The sequence below is a fragment of the Scyliorhinus canicula genome, chromosome 15 (genome assembly GCF_902713615.1).
Source record: "Scyliorhinus canicula chromosome 15, sScyCan1.1, whole genome shotgun sequence".
Classification (NCBI taxonomy): domain Eukaryota; kingdom Metazoa; phylum Chordata; class Chondrichthyes; order Carcharhiniformes; family Scyliorhinidae; genus Scyliorhinus; species Scyliorhinus canicula.
This window is the reverse complement of record NC_052160.1, coordinates 36,744,376-36,767,156: the sequence shown is the minus strand read 5'-3', so window position 1 is coordinate 36,767,156 and position 22,781 is coordinate 36,744,376. Positions and strand designations below refer to the sequence as shown.

The 22,781-nt window shown below is 44.0% G+C and overlaps 1 protein-coding gene across 1 annotated transcript in view; it reads right to left on the bottom strand.

The window, feature by feature from the left end:
- The window catches only part of drg2 (developmentally regulated GTP binding protein 2), a 39,725-nt gene extending 18,276 nt beyond the window's left edge, over positions 1–21,449 (bottom strand). The window contains exons 1-6 of the mRNA XM_038820911.1: positions 21,443–21,449; positions 18,086–18,246; positions 9,010–9,099; positions 5,878–5,938; positions 5,271–5,361; positions 27–99 (exon numbers count right to left, since the gene is read on the bottom strand). Of these exons, the coding sequence (XP_038676839.1) occupies positions 27–99; positions 5,271–5,361; positions 5,878–5,938; positions 9,010–9,099; positions 18,086–18,246; positions 21,443–21,449 (483 nt within the window). The remainder of the gene's footprint in view (positions 1–26; positions 100–5,270; positions 5,362–5,877; positions 5,939–9,009; positions 9,100–18,085; positions 18,247–21,442) is intronic.
- Between the last annotated feature and the right edge of the window lie 1,332 nt (positions 21,450–22,781).

The following is a 22,781-nucleotide window of genomic DNA, read 5'->3' as shown; positions in this document are numbered from 1 at the left end:
AAAATAACTAAAACTACAGCCCTCACCTTGAAGTAAATATTGGGTTTAGGCTTGTTTAATCGGATTCCTACGGACTCCAACTCCTTTTCCAGTAAATTTCTAGAGTGAGAACAGGAAGCACTGTTTCAGTTTATGCTTCAACATCTGGGATCAGTTTAAAGGAAGTTCAACTCTTTGTATCAATACAGAAATTAACCAATTTGATTCTAAATAACCAACGGTAGTCAAAAGCATGGGATCCTTTCTCTCCTTCACCAGCTGAGAGAGAAAGAAAAAATGCTTTCATATTGTGTCTTCTACAACCTAAGGATGTCGCAAAGTACTTTTGAAGTATAGTCACTTTTGTAATGCAGATAGGCAATAGGGAAACAGTTCCCAGCTGATTAATCTATTCAACTGTAGATCAATTTCAACCCAAATTCTTTTTGGCGGGAATTCAGCTGTTGGAGTGGGCGGAGCTACAGAGTTGAGCAGTGAGTATTTCAACTAGCTGCTTCGCGGATTTGAGTCTTTTCGGCGGGAATTCAGCTGTTGGAGTGGGTGGAGCTAGAGTCGAGCAGTGAGTATTTAAACTAGCTGCTTCGCGGATTCGAGTCTTTTCGGCGGGAATTCAGCTGTTGGAGTGGGCGGAGCTACAGAGTCGAGCAGTGAGTATTTAAACTAGCTGCTTCGCTGCTTAAACAGCGGCCACAGGCTCTTTGGGGATAAATTTGAAGAGTGATATCACAGCAAAGCAGTGACCTGATTGGCTGGTAAGGAAAGTGCTCCAATTAGCAGTAGCTGGGAGAAATTTAACTCTTCGTGTGTTGGTAAGTATTGTGATTGGTAAGTAAAATCTTTATTCCTTTCACTTATTCATTATTTGATATTATATTTGTAATCAGTTAAGGTAAAGTGTAAAAATGGCAGGAGATCCCAGATCCGTGTTATGCTCCTCGTGCTCAATGTGGGAGTTCAGGGACACGGCCGATGCTCCTGACTCCTTCATGTGCGGGAAGTGTGTCCAGCTGCAGCTCCTGTTAGACCGCATGACAGCTCTGGAGCTGCGGATGGACTCACTTTGGAGCATCCGCAATGCTGATGAGGTCGTGGATAGCATGTTCAGTGAGTTGGTCACACCGCAGATTAGGATTGGTGAGGAAGACAGGGAATGGGTGACCAAAAGGCAGAGAAAGAGCAGGAAGGCAGTGCAGGTCATCTCCCTCCAAAACAGGTATAACGTTTTGGATACTGTTGGGGGAGATGACTCATCTGGGGAAGGCAGTCGTAGCCAGGCTCATGGTACCGTGGCTGGCTCTGCTGAACAGAAGGGCAGGAAAAAGACTGGCAGGGCTTTAGTCATAGGGGATTCAATCGTAAGGGGAGTAGACAGGCGTTTCTGTGGTCGAAAACGAGACTCCCGAATGGTATGTTGCCTCCCGGGTGCACGGGTCAGGGATGTCTCAGATCGGCTGCAGGATATACTGAAGGGGGAGGGTGAACAGCCAGTTGTCGTGGTGCATATAGGCACCAACGATATAGGTAAAAAACGGGATGAGGTCCTACAATCAGAATTTAGGGAGTTAGGAGATAAGTTAAAAAGTAGGACCTCAAAAGGTAGAAATGTCAGGATTGCTACCAGTGCCACGAGACAGTCAGAGTAGAAATTCAAGAATAGTCAGAATGAATACATGGCTTGAGAGATGGTGCAGGAGGGAGGGGTTCAGATTTTTGGGACATTGAAACCGGTTCTGGGGGCGATGGGACCATTACAAACCGGATGGTCTGCACCTGGGCAGGACTGGAACCAATGTCCTAGGGGGTGCTTTTGCTAACACTGTTGGAGAGGTTTTAAACTAATGTGGCAGGGGGATGGGAACCAGATTAGGAAGTCAGAGGTCAGTAAAGAGGCAGCAACGAAAGCCAGTAAGGTACTAGATAATAAACTCCTTGTGACTAAGGGGAAGAGTAGACAGGGAAGAGATGATGAACGCAAACGGACAGGTGCATTTGTTTTAATGCAAGAAGTGTAGCAGATAAGGCAGATGAACTTAGGGCTTGGATTAGTACCTGGAAATATGATGTTATTGGTATTACTGAGACTTGGTTGAGGGAAGGGCAAAATTGGCAACTAAATATCCCAGGGTAGAGATGCTTCAGGAGGGATAGAGAGAGGGAGGTAAAAGGGGTGGAGGAGTTGCATTACTGGTCAGAGATGATAGCACAGCTGTGATTAAGGAGGGCACTATGGAGGATTCGAGCACTGAGGTAATATGGGTAGAGCTAAGAAATAGGAAGGGTGCAGGAACATTGTTGGGACTTTACTACAGGCCTCTCAAAAGCGAGCATGAAGTAGAGGTACAAATATGTAGACAGATTATGGAAAAATGTAGGAGCAACAGGGTGGTTGTGATAGGAGATTTTAACTTCCCCAACATTGAATGGGACTCATGTAGTGTTGGAGGCGTAGATGGAGCAGAATTTGTAAGGAGCATCCAGGAGAGTCTTTTACAGCAGTATGTAAACAGTCCAACTCGGGAAGAGGTCATACTGGACCTGGTATTGGGGAATGATCCCGGCCAGGTGATTGAAGTTTCAGTCGATGATTACTTTGCGAATAGCGAACACAATTCCGTAAGTTTTAGAATACTCATGGACAAAGATGAGAGTGGTCCTAAAGGAAGAGTGCTAAATTGGGGAAAGGCCAAGTATAACAAAATTCGGCAGGAGCTATTGAATGTGGATTAGGAGCAGCTGTTTAAGAGTAAATCCACATTTGAAATGTGGGAGTCTTTTAAGGAAAGGTTGATTAGAGTGCAAGACAGACATGTCCCTGTGAAAATGAGGGATAGAAATGGCAAGATGAGGGAACCATGGATGGCGGGTGAAATTGTGAGACTAGCTAAGATGAAAAAGGAAGCATACATTAGATCTAGGCGACTTAAAACTGATGAAGCTTTGGAGGAATATCGGGAAAGTAGGACAAATCTCAAACGCGCAATAAAGAGGGCTAAAAGGGGTCATTAAATATTTTTGGCTAATAGGGTTAAGGAAAATCCCCAAGCCTTTTATTCGTATACAAGGAGCAAGAGGGTAACTAGAGAAAGGATTGGCCCACTCAAAGACAAAAGAGAGAATTTATGCATGGAGTCAAGAGGAAATGGGTGAGATTCTTAATGAGTACTTTGCATCGGTATTCACCAAGGAGAAGGACAAGACGGATGTTGAGGTTAGGGATGGATGTTTAAATACTCTAGGTCAAGTAAGGAAGGGGGAAGTTTTAGGTATTCTAAAAGGCATTAAGGTGGACAAGTCCCCAGGTCCGGATGGGATCTATCCCAGGTTACTGAGGGAAGCGAGGGACGAAATAGCTGGGGCCTTAACAGATATCTTTGCAGCATCCTTGAGTATGGGTGAGGTCCTGGAGGACTGGAGAATTGCTAATGTTGTCCCTTTGTTTAAGGAGGGTAGCAGGGATAATCCAGGGAATTATAGACCTGTGAGCTTGACGTCAGTGGTAGGCAAACTGTTGGAGAAGATACTGAGGGATAGGATCTATTCACATTTGGAAGAAAATATACTTATCAGTGATGGGCAGCATGAATTTGTGCAGGGAAGGTCATGTCTTACAAACCTAGTAGAATTCTTTGAGGAAGTGACAAAGTTAATTATGAGGGAAGAGCTGCAGATGTTATATACATGGACTTCAGTAAGGCGTTTGATAAAGTTTCCCATGGCAGGTTGATCGAAAAAGTGAAGTTGCATGGGGTTCAGGGTGTGCTAGCTAGATGGACAAAGAACTGGCTGGGCAACAGGAGACAGAGAGTAGTGGTGGAAGGGAGTGTCTCAAAATGGAGAAGGGTGACTAGTGGTGTTCCACATGGATCCGTGCTCGGACCACTGTTGTTTGTGATATACATAAATGATCTGGACGAAGGTATAGGTGGTCTGATTAGCAAGTTTGCAGATGATACTAAGATTGGTGGAGTTGCAGATAGTGAGGGGGACTGTCAGAGACTACAGCAAAATATAGATAGATTGGAGAGTTGGGCAGAGAAATGGCAGATGGAGTTCAATCCAGGGAAATGTGAGGTGATGCATTTTGGAAGATCCAATTCAAGAGCAGACTCTACGGTCAATGGAAGAGTCCTGGGGAAAATTGACGTACAGAGAGATCTGGGAGTTCAGGTCCATTGTACCCTGAAGGTGGCAATGCAGGTCGATAGAGTGGTCAAGAAGGCATACAGCATGCTTGCCTTCATCAGACGGGGTATTGAGTACAAGAGTCGGCAGGTCATGTTACAGTTGTATAGGACTTTGGTTAGGCCATATTTGGAATACTGCATGCAGTTCTGGTCGCCATATTACCAGAAGGATGTGGATGCTTTAGAGAGGGCGCAGAGGAGGTTCACCATGATGTTGCCTGGTATGGAGGGTACTAGCAATGAAGTAAGGTTGAGTAGATTAGGATTGTTTTCGTTGGAAAGTCGGAGGTTGAGGGGGGACCTGATTGAGGTCCACAAAATTATGAGAGGTATGGACAGGGTGGATAGCAACAAGCTTTTTCCAAGAGCGGGGGTGTCAATTACAAGGGGTCACAATTTCAAGGTGAGAGGGGGAAAGTTTAAGGGAGATGTGCGTGGAAAGTTTTTTACGCAGAGGGTGGTGGGTGCCTGGAACGCTTTGCCAGCGGAGGTGGTAGAGGCGGGCACGATAACATTATTTAAGATGCATCTAGACAGATATAGGAACGGGTGGTGAACAGAGGGAAGTAGATCCTTGGAAAATAGGCAACAGGTTCAGATAAAGGATCTGGATCGGCGCAGGTTGGGAGGGCCAAAGGGCCTGTTCCTGTGCTGTAATTTTCTTTGTTCTTTTGTTCTTTGTTCAAATTTTACTAATTACAATCTTGTTATTGGCAATGGAGTTGGGAGTAATAATGTTAAAACACAACTTCAGAGTGGTATTCAAATAGTAAATGTAATAATAGACACCTCCAACCCAAGATATATACAATAGCTATTGGATAAAGGACATTTGATATTGTGCCTTGCAGACAAAAGCTCCTGATGGTCAATCTCCAACTTGTGCTGAATTACCTGAAATTAACCAAAATGGCAGTCAGGGCGCTTTAACTGGACTCAATATCTGAACCTTTAATCTATGTTTTCACTTCCCAAATTCAACCAATATGCTAAATTTCCAGTCTACTTTTATCTTAAAATAAAAAAATTGATCATGGACATTTTTGCTGCCTCCACATGCACACACACACTCTTTTGCCCACACACCTCTGCACATCACCCTTTGTTGCATCCAGCATCATTATTACAACATCTGCTGTCCGAGCAACTGCAATCACCTGGCGACCACGGCCCTTACCTGTAACAAATTAGATAATATTTTAGCAATCTATCACTCCATTTAAGCATCAAATACAAACTTGTGTTTACTAGTTATTGTTTTTCCTGAATTTTCAATGTATTTCAATGAGAGAAGATCTCATTGGAGGAGAACACAAATTAAAATTTGCATTGATAATCACACCCCACAGTATTTCACAGATAACATAATTCTTTAAAAATAGTCATGATCCTGATGTAGGGAATGTGTAACTTCATAATACCTATATTTCCAGAAGTCAGGTCAACAAGAAGGTTCAACCAGATATGTCCATGGATACCTCAGTTTATGAAATTGCTACAGGAGCCAAACCCATCATGTGGAAAGGGTCTCTGCTCTTCCACCATTCCCATGGCTCCTCTCTCCTCCAAACCAGTGGAAGAGCGAGTGCAAAATTGGGATTGGGACTTGGAACACATTTTTCATAGGCAACTCTACACGCAAACCTTTCCGAGCAATTGCATGCATTCCAACTCAACAAAGACATATACAGACCTTGTGCTGCTCCTTCAATGATACCAGGCAGATCCAAAAGCTGAATGTTAGCTCCTTTATGCTGCAGATAAAAAAAACCAAATTTAAGCAAATAAAAATCTGCGCACAATAGCTTGAGTTTTATTTTGCGGCTCACGGATGCAAAGATTTTTAACCTTTATTTGGGAATCTAATGTCTCTATTCAGATTTCTTGATTCCAAAACTAACAGAGGTGGCAGTCACTCTGCAACACAGGAGGTCCGGTTCCAGACTGCCTAGCCACTATGTTCTATGTCTGCCTGTGCAGAAACACACGAGCAGTCCATGATGCCTCTCTTTCCAACCTCCTTTCCCACTGATGAGGAGTTCCCAGGTTCCACCTGCATCTTTCTATATGCGTTAAATCAGGAAATTAACTGTGAACCTGTGTCCTTTTCCGTGGTACAGCACACAGGAACTCTACAATACTGATTTACACAAATCCTCCTAGTCCCTCCAGCCCAACCAGCACAATGACATTTTCTTCAATTCTCTTGGCTGTTAATGCCATGTGAAGATTCAAATGAGCACTGTGGGGGCAAAGGACAGGGGCCTATGATGTCACCAAATTTGGATCACAGGACTGGAGTAACATTCAGTCCCTTGAGCCTATTTTGCTATTAAATGAGATTACAGTTGACCTAATACCATACAATACCGGGACTTGCCCCATATCTCTCAATAACCTTTTGACAGATTTTTGTTATCCAATCTCAGATTTAAAAATAACAACTGATCAATTACCATTTGTGAAAGAGAGTTCCAAACTTCTATCATTCTGTGTGTGAGGCATTTCTTAATCACACTGCTGAAAGATTGGGCTTCAATATTTAGACAATGATCCATTTCCTAACTCCCCAACCAGCAGAAATAGTTTCTCTCCATCTACCCTATTTGTTCCCCTTAACATCTTGAAAATCATGGTCAAGTTGCTTAACCTTCTAAATCCCACAGAATACAACCCTAGTTTGTGCGATCTCTTTGCATCATTTAACCCCTGGAGTCCAGGTATCAATCGGATCATTTTGGATCAAGTACTGAACTGGGCAAGAGATGAGCTGGCCTCATAAATACATTAAGTCACAAAAAAAGGCCTTGGTTAAGAAATATTTTAACAGCAGGATTGATGTCAAATAATATTTCTGAGCAGAGACATGCTATAGAACCCATAAAGTCCATACAGCACAGGAGGCAGTCATTCGGCCTGTCTGCAACACCCCTTTGAAAGAGCACCGTACCTATGCCCACACCCCGCCTTATCACCATAACCCACCTAACCTGCCCATCTTTTGACACTGAGAGACAATTTAGCATGGCCAATCCACCTAACCTGCACATCTTTGAACTGTGGGAGGAAGCCCATGCAGACACGGGGAAAATGTGCAAACTCCACAGTCACCCAAGTCTGGAATCAAACCCAGGTCCCTGGTGCTGTGAGGCAACAGTGCTAACCACTGTGCCTCACATTTAAAAAAAATATACAAATAGAAATCCCAATCAATTGTACTGCTTTTGTTTTCCTATTTAAATTATTTTTTAAAATATAAATTTAGAGTATCCAATTCTTTTTTTTTCCATTTAAGGGGTAATTTAGTATGGCCAATCCACCCACCCTACACATCTTTGGGTTGTGGTGGAGAAACCCACGCAGACATGGGGAGAATGTACAAACTCCACACGGACAGTGACCCGGGCCGGGATCGAACCCAGGTCCTTGGCGCCATGAGACAGCAGTGCTAACCACTGGGCCACCACGCTGCCTCTATTTAAATACTTGATGAAACTAAGAAGAATATTCACGTCTTTGCTTAGCTTAAACAAGTTTCAACTGGAAAGAAATTCAGTCAACATAACCTTTCTATACTTTTATGCTGCACAAATATCAACAAGTACAAAAATGAATAAATACGTGAAAGGTAAAACTGGACAAATTATTATTTATTTTTGCTAAGTAAATAAACTGCTTTAAAATTTAATACAGAACTCATCTTTTCTAATTTTAGGGAAACTGCAAAATGTCATGTGATTGAAGCACCAGGCATACATCCAATCGCAGCTGCAACCCTATGAGTGCAATATGCTCTTGATGGTTCAGTTGACAAACAACTATCAAAAAGGATCAAGCAGTCATTTATTTTATTTTTGTTTCAGGGATCCAAGCTTGTTCTTTATCGCCGAGACAGGTTCCAGATTTTCATTTCATTTTTTCAGATTCACCCAAAGATGTGCAGGGTAGGTGGATTGGCCACACTAAATTGCCAAGGCAGCTAATCTCAGCAAGGGTAACAGTACACCTAGACTAAAGGGGATGGGGAAAATCAGAGCGGGCTCTTGATTATTACCATTGACTCCACCTTGAAAGGGCATGTGTTTGGACAACGAGAGGGGTGTGTGGCATGGCCCTCGTACTCAGCTCCCCGAGTGTAGTCAATTATGCTGCGGGTTCGATCCCGGCCATGGGTCACTGTCCGTATGGAGGTTGCACATTATCCCCGTGTCTGCGTGAGCCTCGCCTCCACAACCCAAAGATGAGCAGGGTAGGCGGATTGGCCACGCTAAATTGTCTCATAATTAGAATTCTTTAAAAATACGTTTTAATCATTCAGCTTATGCTGAACTTCTAGCCTCAAAAACAGGGTCAGCGATGGGAGCCACAATCATCATGAACAAGTGCTTACATCATTGAGAAAATATCGAAGGGAGAAGATCAATGAACAATGATAGAAAACTCTTGCCATCCCGCATATGCACAACTTGCTTCGTAAGAGAGAAAGCCAAAAAGGATGCAGCAAAAACAGCACAGAATCAGGGCAGGACTGCTTGACAAAATGAAGGGAATGTTGAGGGAGCATAGTGCTCCACAATACCGAAAATTACATTTATGGCTATCTAGTTGCTTTAGAAATAAATATAGGTTTAATCACAAGCAGCTGAGTTCCACAAATAACTGATGTTTGAAGCTTCAAAAATAAGCTTGTTAGAATTCAAATGCAAATTATAATATACACTTTCCTGTTAAGACCAGGAGAAAAGCACAACAGCAACTACAGTGCAGTCTCATGGCACACAAAGATCCAGTATAGCTTAATTTTACTAAGAAGATAATTTCTTACCACTATGACACCAGGGATACAGGTAAGGGTTGTGAATTCATAAGAAGCTGCTTCACTTGCAGTGGAAGTCATCAAGCTCAGGAATGTAGACTGAAAGACAAATATTTCCGACAACTCAAGTACAAGCTCATCACAACAAAATGCTTCAATTTAAGACTAGGTAACTAGTGTTAATTTAGCCCACTTTTCAATGTTGCTATAAGCTTTTTAAAATATATATAGGTTTGATTTTTCTCCTTGCAGTCCAGGTTCCCTGGAGTTTAGAGATGGTTTTGCTTGTAAGCAGAGGTGACCTGGGCTCTTCCCATGTATCAAGCAACCTATATTTATATAGCACTTATTGAAATCTCAAATATTTCAAAGGACTTAAGGTGCAACAAATTATTTTGCAAATTCTTTAACAACATCACAGAGATTTTAATGCCCATTTCAACCATTGAAAATGGGGGGGGGGGGGATTGTAAAATACAGGCAGAATACCTCAAAATTGGCAACAAAAAACCAATGGTGCCCAAACACCGGACATCTTTTTCCTGTACTCCAGCGAACCTTGATTAATAATAATAATCTTTATCGTCACAAGAAGGCTCACATTAACACTGCAATGGAGTTACTGTGAAAAGCCCCTTCTGGCGCCTGTTCGGATTTACAGAAGAATTCAGAACGTCCAATTCACCCAACATCATGTCTTTTGCGACTTGTGGGAGGAAACCGGAGCACCCGGAGCAAACCCGTGTAGACACGGGGAGAACGTGCAACCTCCGCACAGACAGTGACCCAAGCCGGGAATTGAACCTGGGACCCTGACGCTGTGAAGCAATATTGCTAACCACTGTGCGATGGTGCCGCCCAACCCAGCTTGGAAACGTTTGGCAAGTTGCTGAATACTAATTGGCTTTGTGCACCTGATTTCTTGTGTTCTAACGAACCTTGACCCCACACGATCTAGTACAGATGCAGCTGAGACGGTTGAACACACCCAAAAAGAACAAAAGACTCTTGCCAAATCCAACGAGGTACAATATTTAGCTATGTATTGTACTTGGGTACAGGACATATGCCTATCCTTGCTGCAGTATTGAATTTTGATGCCATTAAGACCCCCATAGAAGCCTATAGGCTTAAATTCAAACATTACACTTAATTCGCAAAGGCCTAAAATCTAATACAGAATGCATGTCATCTAATTCTAGGAAAACTGCAAAATGTCATGTGATTGAAGCACCAGGCTTATGTCCAATCAGAGCTGTAACCCTATGAGTAGACATTCTCCTGATGTATCAGTCAGCAAACTTGTTACCTTCGCTGGTCCAAGTCAGTTCAGAGTTATTGAATCTTGCATGAATAAAAAACAAATAGTTTTCATTTATAACAAAGAGGTATTTTTAAACATCATTTCAGTTTGATTGATCTTTTCTGATTTTAAACATAGTGAATCGATGTGGGGAAGACACGATAGTTTTAAATCCAATGTCTCAGAAGTTAATATCAGCAACATAGCCATTAACTTAAAGTGCTTTGCAATCATATCACTTGGCTTGCCTGTGAGCCCTATTCACTAAATTAAGGTGCTTTGATTCTTCTCCTCCCCCCCCCCCCCCCCCCCCCCCAAACCGGCAGGTTTTGAAATCCAGCACAGACCCAGTCCCAAGGTTGACAGATTTGAGGTACTCTGCCTGTAGTGCTTTATCTGAATGAATGATACAAGCTCTGATAATAATGAGAAGCACCTCATTTGTGGATCTCAACACTCCATGTTGAGTCAACAGTGCTACCAAGTATGCAAAGTATACAAATATATGCGTACAATATTTTATCACGACTAAGAACAAACAAGTTCAATGGCGGTCATAGTTTACATTGCAATGGCTAAAGCATATACTGCCAAATTTTCACAGAATCCTGAATATATCTGGGCATTTATTGGTGACTCTCAGCCTTCCTTTATTGTTGTGCTTTTCAAATTCATAGTCACTTGTAGCAAACATTATGTGTAGTGCCCGCTCTTCACTGAGATGATACCCTTGTGGAACACTGCACAAAATGACCACTGCCTCACTGATTCCAGCAAGTGCCCAGGAACGGGGCACAAGAAAAAAACAGAAAGTATAGACATATCCAGATATATTTAGGTTCATGTGGCCTTAAAACATGTCCACTTCCAAAGTGAAATGCCAGATCACTGCTGTATCACGACACCCTTTGCTTGTGCGCGGTCAATCCCAGCTCCACTTGACCGTAGTTGCAACACAAGTGAAATTAGATGTTATTTTAAAATACCCGAGGTTCTTGGCTGGGCCCAATTAACTGCAGCCACCAGGTTTGTAAATTTGACACAAATAGCCTTTTATTATTTAACGATAATCTAATGAAACTGACAACAAGCATAACTGACTGCCTAATACCCCTTACCACAGGGGTTTTCAAAGTAGAGCTGCGACCCGCGAGTGGGTCACAGGCGGGTCGCAGAGTGATAGTTCGCGGTGTTCCCGATCGTGACCGTCTTTTAAAAATACCGGCCCCGATCAGCTTTCAAAGAATGCTGGCCGTCCCGAGCATGCGTGCCCCCTCAGGTGGATCCAACAGTGCGCAGGCCCGGAGCCCAGCGGGGCAGACCACCTCCTCCTGATGTCAGCGCGCTGCCTCAGTACCGCCTCCTCCTGACGCCAGTGCTCTGTCTCAGGACTAAATTTATTTTTTAAAACAATGGAGTCTTCCAGGCAAAAGCGGCAGCAGAGAGCAGGTCACACGCCCGGCACTTATGCTGACGTCATGTCCCTGCACATCCGTGCTTTGGGCCCAAAATCACGGAGCAGATATTCCTCCATTTTGTAGCTGCCAGTAAGCAAGCAAAAGGACGGTGACGAGCTGAAGATGGATCATTTTGTAATCAGAAAGAGAGGGTCAGAGACACAAACAGGCCAGGACCTCACAACTGAATCTGCTGGAGAACACTGCTCAGCAGAGTCCGTGGCAGGACAAAGCAGTCCTGGCGTGAGCTGTACACAGAACTCCAGGGCCTCTGGTGAACTTCCCATTAAGAAGAAACTGAAATCAGGAACAAAGCAGTAAAAAGATGATTTTTGGAGGTATGGCATCGTTAATTGTGTCAAGCAAATCAGGATGCAAAGTCCATGTGTGTTATATGTAGGGAAGTACTGACAAATCAGAGTTGGATGCTAACTATATCTTACCTTGCAGACAGCTTTTTAATTCTAAATGAACTGAACCTCAAGTTGCAAGGAGAGTATGATGATTGCTTTTGGCTGTGAAGAAATAGATGCTTTCCAAAAATAATTGAAAATATGGCAATTGTGAGTACAAGGCCAAAACTACTAACTGTTCCCCACACTGCTACAACACATCAAAGTAAACAAAATGTTAGTAAGGGAACTGTCAATGGATTGGAGTCCCATCTGGCCGCGCTGATCAACAGTTTTTGTCGCTACTTTCCAGAGGAGAAGTTTCAGATTTTGAAAGAGAAGAAATGGGTGAAAAATCCTTTTGAGTTTAAGATCCTAGAATCAATTATTAACTTACAGCTGACTCCAAATGAAGAGACAGAACTTCTGTGCCTCATCTGTGACAGCACATACAAAGTTCATGAGTCTGTTGGCATCCTAGAGTTGCGTCTCCAAGAAGTATCCAGTGCTGAGTAAAATAAGCGTTTTGTTACTATTGCCCTTCACAATGACCTACATGTGCGAGGTTGGAATTTCAGTCCTCACAAAGATGAAGGCAGCACAAGGAACAGGCTGAACTCTGTACTTGATATCTCTTCTCCTGTGAACCTGATTGGAGTGAGATTGTGAGGACCAAGCAGGCTTACCTGTCTCATTAAAGGTAATTGAAAATGGTGAGTTGCGAAGGTCAGCTGTCATAGGTTGCAAAGGTCTGTTCGGGTAGGTCACGAAGGTCGGGCAATTGGCAAAAATGGGTCCTGGGAGACAAGGTTTGAAAAACACTGCCTTACCGAAACCCTGGTGAGCTGCCTTCTTGAACTGCTGCAATCCCTGAGGTGTAGGCCCATTCTCAGTGCTGTTTGGATGGGAGTTTCAGGATTGAACGATCAACAATGAAGGACTGGTGATATATTTCCAAGTTATAAGCCATAAGACATTGGAGCAGAATGAGGTCATTTGGCACATTGAGTCTGCTCCGCCATTCAATCATGGCGGATATGTTTCTCAGCCCCATCTCTTGCCTGCTCCCCATAACCCCAATGCCCTTATTAATCAAGAATCTTTCAGGCAGCATGGTAGTGGAGTTCGCACATTCTCCCAGTGTCTGCGTGGGTTTTGCCCCCACAACCCAAAGATGTGCAGGGTAGGTGGATTGGCCAAGCTAAATTGCCCCTTAATTGGAAAAAAATGAATTTGGTACTCAAAATTTATGTTTAAATAAATTTGAAAAATTAATCAAGAACCTTTCCATCTCTGCCTAAAGACACTCAGTGATTTGGCCTCCACAGCCTTCTACGTCAATGAGTTCCACAGATTCACCACCCTCTGGCTGAAGAAATTCTCCTCACCTTGGTTTTAAAGGATCATCCCTTCAGTCTGAGTTTGTAACCTCCGGTTTTAGTTTCTCCTACTAGTGGAAACATCCTCTCCACATTCGCTATCTAGGTGTGTCAGGTCGATAATACAAGTGAGAGCCATGCTGAATATAGAAAGGTCCGAGGACTCCAAAATTACACATGCTACACCCTTGTTCAAAACAATTTGTATAGATAAGTTGAGGTGTCGAGTGACTTGGAGGGGAGCTTCCAGGTGGTGGTGTTCCCAGGTATCTACTGCTCATGTCCTTCTAGATGGTAGTGGTTATGGGGTCCGAAGGCTCTGCCCAAGGAACCTTGGCGAGTTACTGCATTACATCTTGTTCGTCAGTGGTGGAGGGATTAGATGTTTGTGGAAGCAGTAGCAATCAAGTGGGTTGCTTTGTCCTGGATGGTGTCAAGCTTTTTGAGTATTGTTGGACCTGCACTCATCTAGGCAAGTAGAGAGTATTCCATTACACGCCTGACTCGTGCCTTGTAGATGGACCTGCTCTGGTAGCCACAATATTAATATGGCTAGTCCAGTTCAGATTCTGATCAATCATAACCTCAGTATGTTAATTGTGGGGGATTCAGCGATGGTAATGCCATTGAAGTCAAGGAGCAATGGTTATATCATCTCTTGTAGGAGATGATCATTGCCTGGCACTCATGTGGTGTGAATGTAACTTTCAGCTTGTCAGCCAAGCCTGGATATTGTCCAGGTCTTGTTGCATTTGGACATGGACTGCTTCATTAACTGAGGAGTCACGAATAGCGCTGAACATTCTGCAGTCATCTGTGAGCATCCCCACTTCTGACCTTATGATGGAAGGGAGGTCATTGATGAAGCAACTGAAGATGGTTAGGCCAAGGACACTACCATGAGGAACTTTTGCAGTTATGTCCAGGAGCTGAGATGATTGAGATCCAACCACCACAACCATCTTCCTTTGTACCAAATATGACTCCAACCAGTGGAGAGTTTCCGATTCCCATTGACTCCAGTTTAGCTATTACTCCTTGATGCCATACTCAATCAAATGTTGCCTTGATGTCAAGGGCAGTCATTCTCACCCCACTCTGGCATTCAGCTCTTGTCTGTTTGAACCAAGGCTGTAGTGAGGTCAGGAGCTGAGTGACCCTGGCAGAACCCAAACTGAGCGTCCTTGAGCAGCTTATTACAGAGTAAGTGCTGCTTGATAGCACTGTTGAGGACTCCTTCCATCACTTTGCTGATGATGGAGAATAGACTGATAGGGTGGCAATTGGCTGGGGCTGATTTGTCCTGTTTCTTGTGTACAGGCCACTCCTGGGCAATTTTGCACATTGCCGGGTAGATGCCAGTGCAGTAGCTGTACTGCAACACTTCCTGGAACATTACCAAACACTTCCTCAGCATTATCCTCATCCTCGAGGACGGTTTCAAGTTTTCTACCATACCTTTGTGGTCTGCTTTAATCCCTGGTGATACACTTTGTTTCGCCATTGCCCTGGTCACCAAACACGACGGAAAAATATCTGGAAACTGTTCCTGTAACTGTAATGTCTCCTTACCTACCCTCGGACTCTGGTAATTATGGATGAATTCCTGCCAACTCATTCCCCAAAAGTAAGTCCACTCCGTCTACTGGTATCATCTTAATCACTCTGACAACTACTGGACCTGATAATTAATTACACTCCAATTGTACTTTATACAATGGAACTGGGATAAAATCTCCGCATATCCCATTCACTAACATCTTAGTTTTCACAAACTCTCTGGAGGGAAAACCAAATTATTCTTCAGTCAGAGAGTTTGCATAGCACCCGTGTCCCTTAAACAGTTCTGGGTTTGGCTACATTTGATGAAAATGGGGCGATCATCCCTTTCACTCTCCCTCTTCCTATCCTTTTCAAAACTATCTGGGCGACGGAACAAAGGTTTAAATTTATCGATCAGCTCATAATCATCAGCCAATATTATTGTTTGCCTAGCGGTCTTCAACATGGATTCTTATCACAGAAAGTAGTGAATTCTTAAATTCTTCCAAGAGAATGACTTCTCTCAAAGCCTCATAGGTAGTTTAAACTCCCAATGCTCGTATCCACATATTAAAATTGTTATGCTTAACCCTTTCAAATGCAACACAAGTCTGTTCCAGATTTTTCCTTAAATTCCTCAACTTTTGCCTATATGCCTCCGGAACTAATTCCTGTGCATCTAGAATAGTCGTTTTCACCTTGTTTAGTCCTTAGACACCTCTCTGACAATGAAGCATAAACTTCTTGGCCAGCCCCATCAATTTACTTAGCATGGGTAATGCCCATTTTTCCTTCGGCCACTCTATTTGGTTCGCTATATTCTCAAATGCCATGAAGAATACCTCTATGTTATTTTCCTCAAATTGTGGTTGCTGTATAAATCTAAGCATTTCCCGACTGGATTCTGTCTTGGGTTTAGGTTCCCTTCTAGCTCTTGGCAGTTCTCTTTTATTTTCCAGCACTTTTAAAATTGAAATTCTCTCTCTCTTTCCAACATCTCCATTCCTTTTAATTAATTCTCATTCTAGAACCGCAACTGAATTCGCTCCAGATCTCTTTCCCCACCAGAAAGTACTTCTGATGCTAAATTACCTGGACTACTAGCGTGTGAGCTTTCCTGTATTTCTAACAGCCCCAAGCACTCAACCAATACATCATATATCTCTGCCTTCCTATCTTTAGTCGATAACTTTATTTTTAATTCATTTGCCAATTTGTCATTTTGAAGCCCTTGCAAATAAACCAAAGACAGGTCCTCCACCTGAAGAAAGGTTTTAGCACCTTGCAGAGCCAACCAGTTATGCTATTACAAACCTGGTGCCACTTTATTATATATTGCACCCAAAATTGTTGCTGTGTACCGTTCCAAAGATCAGGACGAGCCCCCAAATTATGCCACGGCCATTCGGGCTAGTGTGCGGTTAATTCCAGCCCCACTTGATCCAACACAAGTGAAATTAGATGTTATTTTAAAATACCCGAGGACCCTGGCTGAGCCCAATAAACTGCAGCCACCAGGTTTGTAAATTTAACACAAATATCTTTTATTATTCAACATTAATATAATTAAACTGCCAAAACTGTAACTGACTACCTAATACACCTTACCCAACTACCCTTTCGATATATATATTATAGATACACACACATACACAACAGAGGGAAAGGATGGTGGAGAAGGAAGAAAAATTATGATAAAGTAAAATGGATAAAAGATCTTCAATGCTTTCACTTAAAGGTCTTTCAGCAGTTGGAGAGTCTTCTCTGGCAAGGTAGTCTACTTTCTTTGTAGATTCAAGATCATTTCAACTGTATCGTAAAGATGTGTCAGGCACTCACTGGTTTTAGCATTAAGCAGTCCTTTACTTCATCAGAGAGAGGACTCCTACTTCTTACTAGGTCTAATCACTTCTGAGCAGCTGTTAGAAGCATTCCGCAGGAACCAATTACTGACTGTTGTCAGCTAGAACACTGTCCCTGGACAACCCACAGGTTCCCAGCCAGCCAATCAAACCAACCTTCTCCAAAGCTGATTCTTAAGATTCCCTCAATGCCGACAAGTCTGTATTCTCCTCTCCAAAAAACAAATCCTGAAACACATTGTCCTAGCCAGCAGGCTGCCTTAGCATAGCCGAAGTCCACTGCTTAAAAGGCATATTCCGATTCAGGGTCCACTGACCAAAAATAATAAGTTACAACAAAAGAAATGGGAACAAAGGGAAATCAAAAGGATGGTCACTCTAACAATAGGAATTAATGCCGTTTTGGTGGCCAATGTTTTCATTGATGATATCCAAGCTCCTTTACAGTGGGAGCAATGGAAACTGAGCAGGGAACAGAAGAAAGACTATTGAAGTTGACTGAAGCCATTGCCAAAGACGGAGACATGTGACAAGGCAGAATATTTTTTGAAGAATTGAGAGTGCAGGGAATGTTTCCCATCTATATCCGACTCGCAGCATGACATGTTGACATTCTCGAAGCCCATGGAATTGGACCCAGGAAAGAGACACGTGGATCCAAACTGGGAGAACACTTTGAAGTCCAGTTAAAATGTAACTGCAGCTGTTATCTTTGTAGCAGATGGGGAAATAAATCCTTGAACAAATCCTTAAGCTCCTATATTATCCAGCGGAAGTTGCATGCGGTTTTCTTTTGTAGCTGGAGCCGAAAATTGCTCATTTCATAGCCAAGGCCATGACACGAGAATATATTAAGGACGAGAGGTAATGTTTAAACTTGCACACCTAGGAAAAGAATTGAAAGGAAAATAGGAAATACACAGCAAAAAGTCATCAACTTGTGGAGAATGGCAAGTTAAATTTTGGGTGTGATCCCAAAAGAATACAACCTATTCTCTGTATATTTCAGGTGCTGACTGAACAGCTGTGTATTTTCACTATTTACTCTAGTTTGTTCCACTAATCCTTTACAGCTCATGCTTGTCAAGCGGCTAGTATGATTAATGTGAAGAGAATGAGAACTATTAATGTCAACTTAATTTGTTCTTACCTTACCCACAGAAGGGAATCCAATCAATGCTACCCTGGCATCTCCCGATTTCATCACATCAAAGCCCTCTCCTTTTGAAGCTGCAGATTTTGAGGGTTCTAACAGCTGAGCTCTGTACTTTGCAAGCTTGGCCTTCAACAAGCCCAGATGGTATTCAGTGGCTGTAAATCACCAATCATATTATTGTGAGACTTAACAGTTGTGTTGTCAAAGGACAGATATCAATATACCATTGAGGAAAAAAAAGAACTCCAAGATAATATAAATTGTGTACAATATTCTCAAATCCTCCCCTCAAAAGATTCCACTATTAGACAGACCTGTAAAAACCATATTTCACCAGCATTTGTTCTTTTTTATAAATGTTTTTATTGGGTTTTTGAACAAAGTACATTTACCGCTATGTATACAGAATAAGAAATATATACACACACATAGATAGAGAAGAGAAAGGCACACCCATACCAAAAAAAAGTAATCGTAAAAAAATAAATAAACAAACAATAAAACAGAACAACTGGTAGGGTATTGTGCACCAGCTCAACATCAGCAACTCTATACAACTAGCAAAATTATTTCCACAGAAGTAGCGTGTGTGTGTGTGTGGGGGGGGGGGGGGGGGGGGGCAATACTCGAACGGGCTTGGTGTTGGTGGTCGTCACTTGCTTCTCCCGGATGGATCACCTCCGCTTCAGCCGTTCCTCCTGTCTTTCGCCTGTATTCTGCTTGTTCTCTGTTGCTGTAGATGCCGAGTTTGTTATCGTATCCTGTGTCCCCCCTTCCGGCTGTCATTTCTCTGCCTACCTCCCTGGTTCTCCTCTCTTGTTCCCTGTTCGTTCCTTCCCTCTCCATCTCCCCCCCCCCCCCCCCCCCCACTTCTGCCCCCTACACCCCCTCCTGTGGTTCGTCTTTCTTTCCTCTTAGGTTTAGCTGTCCCCCCCTCCTGGTCTATCGTTCCTTCTCATGCTTTGGCTACTTTCCCCTGATTCATGGCTACCTGGCTATTCTTCTGCTTGTTCGTTGGCCACGAACAGGTCCCGGAACAATTGGGTGAACGGCTCCCATGTTCTGTGGAAGCTGTCATCTGATCCTCGGATGGCGAATTTGATTTTCTCCATTTCGAGAGTTTCTGAGAGGTCGGACAGCCAGTCTGCAGCTTTGGGCGGTGCTGCTGACCGCCAGCCGAACAGGATTCTACGGCGGGCAATCATGGAGGTAAAGGCAAGGGCGTCCGCCCTCCTCCCCAGGAACAGATCTGGCTGGTCTGAAACCCCGAAGACCGCCACTTTCGGGCATGGCTCCACCCTCATCCCCATCACTTTGGACATTGTCTCAAAGAAGGCTGTCCAGTACCCCACAAGTCTGGGGCAAGACCAGAACATGTGGGCGTGGTTGGCCAGGCCTCCTTGGCACCGTTCACATCTATCCTCCACCTCCGGGAAGAACCTACTCATACATGTTCGTGTTAAGTGGGCTCTATGTACCACTTTTAGCTGCGTCAGGCTGAGCCTTGCGTGGAGGTGGTGTTGACCCCGTGCAGTGCTTCGCTCCAGAGTCTCCACCCTATTTCAATCCGCAGATCCTCCTCCCATTTCTTTCTTGTTGCGTCCAGAACGGTGTCGGCCCTTTCTACAGGTCGGTTATACAGGTCGCTAGTTTCCTTTATCTGGTATGCTTTTTTTTTTCTAAAAGAGGAGGTCACCAATTACTGCAAGTTGTTATTCGATAGAACAAACCCACCCAACCCAGAATCAGGTTGACCAACACAAGCAGCTCCATTATCTGTACACACCTCCTCCTCCTCTGTCAGACTTTGGATACAAAACCATCGGCAATTACAATCACACCGAGCTTGTAGGTTCCACTGTACGAGTTTACTATGGGCATCGAGTTAAAACTTTCATGGAATATCTTGTGCCCATTGCATGAACCAGTATTGATTCACTGTCAGAATATACTGGGATGAATATGGGTTAGTTATTATACCCCAGGTCAGATTTAAGCACAGTACCACATAAAAGGTACCTCCTTGCCCATTGACTGGGGATTTTATCTGGTATGCTTGTGTCCAGTAATTTCTGTCGTGGCGGGTGTGGGTATGTCCTTGTCTCCTTTCGTGGGAAGTTTTTGAGTTGTCGATACCGTAGCTCATTCCCCCTGGCTAGCTGGAATTTCTCTGTCAGTTCGTCCAGTGTTGCGATCCTGCCGTCCGTGTATAGGTGCCTGACTGTCAGTGTCCCTCCGTCCTGTCTCCACCTTTTGAAGGTGGCGTCAGTCAGCACTGGTGTGAACCTATGGTTGTTGCAGATGGGAGCTTTGTCTGACATTTTGGCCAGGCCAAATTGCTGCCGTAGTTGGTTCCAGAATTGGAGGGTGGCTATCACCACCGGGCTGCTGGAGTGTTTTTTGGGTGAGGATGGGAGTGCTGGGCGAGGGTTTATGAGCATTTTATGCTCAAAAGGTTAACTCCAGGTGCAAGCCAAGATTAGAATGAAAAAACCCACAGTCAACACCATCACCTGCAAGTCACACACTTTCATGACTTGGACATATAACGCTGTTAGATACACACTTCATTCATGGCAATGTATAAATAGATACAGCATATAGAATCGAGTAGTGCATCGAGTATATTATATACAATTTACATGAATATGTAGGATTGTTTACATGCTATCTGGTATTCAGGATCTATTACAAGCTGTGTATGACCAGGTATATATTATGCCAATTTACTGTATCGTATATATGATGTCCAACCTCCTCCAGCCTCAGACTCCTGTTTAATTGTATATTTGTATAATTAGATGCAGGAAGGCAGCATGGTAGCACAGTGGTTAGCACAGTTGCTTCACAGCTCCAGGGTCCCAGGTTCGATTCCTGACTTGGGTCACTGTCTGTGCGGAGTCTGCACGTTCTCCCCGTGTGCGCGTGGATTTTCTCCGGGTGCTCCGGTTTCCTCCCATAGTCCAAAGATGTGCAGGTTAGGTGGATTGGCCATGATAAATTGCCCTCAAGTGTCCAAAAAGGTTGGGTGGGGTTACAGGGATAGGGTGGAGACGTGGGCTTAAGTGGGGTGCTCTTTCCAACGGCCGGTGCAGACTCGATGGGCCGAATGGCCTCCTTCTGCACTGTAAATTCTCTGATTAATTGGGGTTTCACTCGAACACATATGAAGAGACGTACTGAAACTGTGACGGGGTTGTAAGGAAGGGTACGCTTGTATTGTTTAATTTTGTAAATAAATACAAGACTAAGTAAATATTGGTTCCAGCATCATCCTTCAAAACTGGCTTTCTGGAATGGAACAATCCTGACATAACTGATGGGAATGTGAAACTTGAAACAGAAACATACCAGCCATGATCTTATGAATAGTGAAGCAGGCTCAAGGGGCCAAATGGCTGACTTCTGCTCTTAATTTGTTTATTAGTATGGATCTGAACTGCCCTGTGAAATAGTCTAGTAAGTCATTTGGGTATGTCAAACTGCTTGCTTAAAGCCATGGCTTACCACCACTTTCTCACAGGCTATTAAGCAATGCCAGCTGTAACAAATGTTGGCTTTCCCAATGACACCTACATCCTGAGAATGATGTAAGGGAAGCACAGTATCACAACAGTTAGCACTTCTGCCTCACAACCCCAGGGATTCAGGTTCAATTCCGGCCTCGGGTGACTGCCCATGTGAAGTGTGCATGTTTTCCCTGTGTCTAATCGGGTTTCCTCTCACAGTTCAAAGATTTTTAAAAAATTTTTTAAAATAAATTTAGAGTAGTCAATTATTTTTTCCAATTAAGGGGCAATTTAGAGTGGCCAATCTACCTATCCTGCACATCTTTGGGTTGTGGGGGTGAAACCCACACAGACACGGGGAGAATGTGCAAACTCCACATGGACAGTGACCCAGGGCCGGGATTCGAACCCGGGTCCTCAGCGCCGTAGGCAGCAATGCTAACCACTGCGCCACCGTGCTGCCCTCTCACAGTCCAAAGATGATTGGCCATAATAAATTGCCCCTCAGCATCCAAAAGATAGTTTTTTTTAAGAAAATATTTTATTGAGGCATTTATAATTTTGCGTCCAAAAGATTTGGGGGAAAGGGTAGAGGCGTGGGCTTAAGGAGGGTGCTCTTTAAAAGGAGCTGGTGCAGTCGATAGGCTGAATGGCCTTCTGCACTGTAAATTCTATGAGAAAATATCTCCATTAACCACAGAATATTAAAAGATATTGGTCAGAGCTTTGCTCAGAAATTTAGGGCGCAATTCTCTGCTTCCCAAGCCGGGTGGGGGGGGGGGGGGAATCACGGGAAGGCCCCCGACTAATTTCGCGACACCCTGCCGCCACCCCCGCTCGGAAGAATCGGCGCTCGTCGTTTTTCACGGCGACCGGCGATTCTTCGACCCAGATGTGCCGAGCGGCGTGCCGTTCGCGACCGTTTCACGCGGCGGCAACCACACCTGGTCGCTGCCGTCGTGAAATCGCCGTGAGTTACCCGTTTTGGGGCTTTTAGGGGGCCTGGTGGGGAACGAGCACGCCTGTGCTCGGGAGGGGACAGGCCCGCGATCGGCGCCCACCGATCGTCGGGCCGGCGTCTCAATCGGACGCACTATTTCCCCTCCGCCGCCCCGCAAGATCAAGCCGCCACGTCTTGCGGGGCGGCTGAGGGGAAGGCGGCCACCGCGCATGCGCGGGTT